Consider the following 4,389-nt stretch of genomic DNA (forward strand, 5'->3'; position numbering starts at 1 on the left):
AGAAGATGCAATTATAGTGTATGCCAATTTTAAGATTCAGAAGTGATGTATAGCTAAATTTTTTAGTTGATTTTTAAAGATGTCAAGTGAAGTAATGGCATTTTTGGCAAATGTTAAATGGGTGGGATGAGGTGGTATTTCTTGTTCTTTACAGTCTAAAGAGCTCAGAGCTTGAGGAGGGCAACTGTTGTTTTGCAGTCTTTAGAGCCAAAAAAGAGGAACAATCAAGGAATGTATGCAGAGATGTTTGCAGTACAGATAATGACTTAATGCTGCACAATACCTGTTTTATGTAGGCTTCAAGACTTTTCTTTCTCATCATTATTACGAAGGAACAATTGCTTATCAGCCAGCAAAACACACACTGGGATCTCCACGAGATAAAGACAGCTGCAGAACAGGGTAGGCTAATGTTTCTCTCTGGATATTTGACGTGAACTATTTGAAAAGGTCTGTACATAAATAGAGGTCACAGAAGTGTTGTTTTTAAGATGAAAACAGTTGCTCTGAAAGAGGCAAGCTTGTAAAAAAATTATTGACTCATTAAAAAGGACACCTCATTTTATCAGGTCAGTTAACAAAAATCTAATAAAATTGTTAGCTGGTTCCCCTGCTCCCTCAGTTTTAAGTGAAGCAGAGTATAACAGCACAGGACCAAGTTACAAGGTGCTGCAGGTACTATGCTGTGTTACTACTAAGAATTTAAAAGTCTGGATGCCTCATAGCTTCTACAAATGGAAGTAATAATTCAAAAGTTCTCAGATGTTCACATTGTAATTGGATCCAGCAATTTTAGCAGTTGTTTTAGTGCCATGACAACAGCTGCTGTGGCTTGTTCTGAGGATAAGTCCTCTCAGGAATCAGCCTATTAAGCCTGGCTTTTTTGTAGACTACTATGATGCTGTATAAATTCTGTATGAAATTCTTCACTTGTTTCTTCAGTCATCTTAATCACCTTAATCTTGCAGCATTCCTTCCTTTCATCTGCTTGAAGTTGTGCACTAGTATTTATTATTATTCTTTATATAGGAATTTGGCTAGCAGAGATACAGTGGTTGTCACAGCAGCAAACAGCACAGCAGGATACAGAGGAGCCAGAAACTTTGTCCAGAAACAACATGGAACTTGATGAGACTGCTGTGCTAGTGCTGTGACAGGCTGCAGATCGTGGTCTCTAGTATTAGCTGGAGCAACTATCCTGATACATCAGGCACCTTGATGCAGGGGAAACTCCAGAGGGTCTCAGTATGGGAGTAAAGAGTGCCTGGTGCCTCACAGGGCATCCTAATAACTGCTGGAAGGACAACAGGGCTGGGTACGAGCGATTTAGGAGAATCCTGGAGTGTGGTAGTGATATTGATCATGCAGGTGATTGACAGGCTGGAAAGGACAACTGCTCCACTAGTCTTGTTAGAGAAAAGAAAAAGCGGGGATATGATGGTTGAGGGCAGTTTTGGCAGTGGTGACTGTGAGACTATAGAATTTTAAATCCTGAGAGAAGTAAGCAAGACAAAAAGTAGAATTACAACCCTGAAAATTAGGAGAGCAGATTTTGGTTTGTCTTGGCAAGATTCCATGGGAGACTGCCCTGGAAGACAAAGAAGCGTAGGAGTGTTAGTTGGTACCTCCTCAAAGCACAAGAATAATCCATTCTGACACGCAGAAACTTGAATAAGCATGATAGAAAAGCAACGTGATGAGCAAGGATCTGGGCAGTAAAGAGAAGGTGAAAGTGGAATGGGTTACTTTGAAAGAACACAAAAGACATTGCTTAGGTACACAGGGATGCAATTGAGAAAGTCGAAGCTCAGGTGGAGTTGAAATCAGTGACAGATGTGAAGTGTGTTACTTCTTATGAAGGGATTGTTTAACTATACCAATCATAACAAAAGGCTAAAGGAACTGTGGGCCTATTGCTTAGTGGTATGTGGAACCTAGTAGCAAGATATATAGAAAAGGCTGCAAAATTACTCCTTTACCCCATTTTTCACTGATGTAGTCTGCCCCCAGGCCATACAGGTCCCCAAGCCCGTGGATGAAGAGGAAACAGTAGATGTTTACCTTGATTTTAGCAAGACCTTTGATTCTGTTCCATGTAGTATTCTTAAAACTAAGTTGATGAGGTGTGAATTAGGTAAGTGGGTTGGTGAGAAACTGGCTAAACTACTAGAAAGGTTGGGAGTACCAAGTATTGATGGCAACCAACTGCTAATGGTGTCCCTTGGAGCTAATACTGTGCAACATCTTTATTAATGACTGGGACAGTATCAGAAAGTGTGTTCTCATCAGTTTTATGGATGATACCATATTAGGAGGTTTATGTTGAAAGTCAGGACTGCTATTCAGAGGGACCTTGGTGGGCTGGAGAAATGGCTGATTAGAACCTCCTGAAGTTCAGGAGAGGTGAACGTCATGTACCTCGGGTGGAATAGTCCCATCCAATGATAGTGACTGGGCACTGACTAGTTGGAAGGCAGTTCTGCCAAAAAGAACTTTGGAGTCGTGGTGAAACAGCTGTACCTGAGTCAGCAGTTTATCCTCGCAGCAAGGAAAGCCAACCTTATATTGAGCTTTCTAAGCAAAAGAGAAGTCAACAGGTCAGTCATTCTTCCCCTGCACTCATCACGTGAGATGGACTGTCTCCAGTATGTCAGTGTCTTTCACTGCTACAGCAGTCAAATATTGAAACAACTTGCCCAGAATCTGTGGACTTTACCCTCACAGATCCTCAAAACCTGACCAAAGAAAGACACAGATCATCCTGACCAACTTTGAGTAGAGGTTTGAATCATATCAGAGGTCCCTTCCAACCTATGTGATCTTATGGCTCTCTGCTGCTATCTCTGACATCTTCAGCACTGTACTTAAGTACCTGTACTGTCTGCAGGGCTGTGATGATTCATGGCACATCAGGGTTGTCAGTGCCATGGGGGAAGATCTTGTAATGATTCAGTAAGCAAAGAAGTTGAAATAAATAATAGTGGGTTTTTTCAGTAACTGAATGGTATTTTTGTTTTCAGATGTTACGTTTGCAAGAAAAGTGGGCAACAGCTGGCTGAACAGCACAAGGAATGTGGATTAAAACAAGAAGGTAATATGTAATAAGAAGTAAAATGCTGTAGTATTATACAAATTATTCTTTTCAGAATATATCGGTTCAAGTGTGTGTGTATTTTGTTTAAACATTGCAAGTTACTAGATAATCCGTTGTTTCTTTCAGTTTAAGGAATATGTGTGTGTCATTGTCCCCCTGTACTCAGCACTGGTGAGGCACCTTGAATCCTGTGTCTGGGCCCCTCATTACAAGAAAGACATTGAGGGGCTGGAGCATGTCCAGAGAAGGGCAACAGTGCTGGTGAAGGGTCTGGAGCTCAGGTCTCATGGGGAGCAGCTGAGGGAGCTGGGGGTGTTTATCCTGGAGCAAAGGGGGCTCACAGGATATCTTATCACTCTCTAGAACTACCTGAAAAGAGGTTGTAGCCAGGTAGGAGTCAGTCTCTTCTCCCAGGTTGCAACTGACTGGACAAGAGGGAATGACCTCAAATTGTGCCCAGAGAGGTTTAAACTGGGTGTTAGGAAAAGTTTCTTCACAGAAAAGGTAGTCAAGCATTGGAAAAGGCAGGCCAGGGAAGTGGTGGAGTCACCATCCCTGGAAGTGCTCAGAAGACACATGGGTGTGGTGCTTGAGGAATATGGTTTAGTGGTGAACACAGTGGTGCTGAGTTGATGGTTGGACTCTAATCTTGGACATCTTTTCCAACCGAAATGATTCTATAATACTATGATCCTAAGTATGTGAAAAACGTAATGTGTCTCCCCTATCCAAACCTCTGATGAAATTATACTAATTAGTTGTATATTTCAAGGTGTTCGGTTTCTCTTCTTTGGGAAGAATAAAATCTGTGAGGTAGAACTCTGTTCTTTCTGTGAAACTGCTAAACTGTGAGGTGGTATAGAAGGAACTAGTTCCCTAAGATAACGTTTAGAATAGATCAAGATTAAAAATTTCTGCTTGTTAGCACAGAAGTCACCCTATGTAAAACTGTTTATTTAATATAACTATGAGCAGTAAACTTGGACAACTGAAAACTGATCTAGTAGACTTAAGTAGTTCTGTACAACACCCCACCAAGACTCAGTAGAAACGATAAATGAGATTTCTCTCTTCTTTCTTTACTTATGCTATCCTTATTCTCTTTTTTGCCCCCATTCCAACCCCTGTACACACTTCTGTGGATTTCTTTTTCAATGAGCATAACTTTTCCTTCCTTTTGTTAAAACAAATGTTAATATATTCTGTGCATTCTTCTAGTTCTATCTCTTTATATTTCACTACTGCGTCCTAATAGGAAGCACTGATACTGATACATTTGTGGCCTTGCTAGGGAA

General features: G+C 40.9%; 1 protein-coding gene across 1 annotated transcript in view; it reads left to right on the top strand.

Moving 5' to 3' along the window:
• CERK (ceramide kinase) overlaps positions 1–4,389 on the top strand; it is a gene marked incomplete at its 5' end in the record, with an annotated part of 30,583 nt that overhangs the window by 19,150 nt on the left and 7,044 nt on the right. The window contains 2 exons of the mRNA XM_009073483.1: positions 297–402; positions 3,021–3,091. Of these exons, the coding sequence (XP_009071731.1) occupies positions 297–402; positions 3,021–3,091 (177 nt within the window). The remainder of the gene's footprint in view (positions 1–296; positions 403–3,020; positions 3,092–4,389) is intronic.

The sequence above is a fragment of the Acanthisitta chloris genome, unplaced genomic scaffold, assembly GCF_000695815.1.
Source record: "Acanthisitta chloris isolate BGI_N310 unplaced genomic scaffold, ASM69581v1 scaffold9404, whole genome shotgun sequence".
NCBI classification, from domain to species: Eukaryota; Metazoa; Chordata; class Aves; order Passeriformes; family Acanthisittidae; genus Acanthisitta; species Acanthisitta chloris.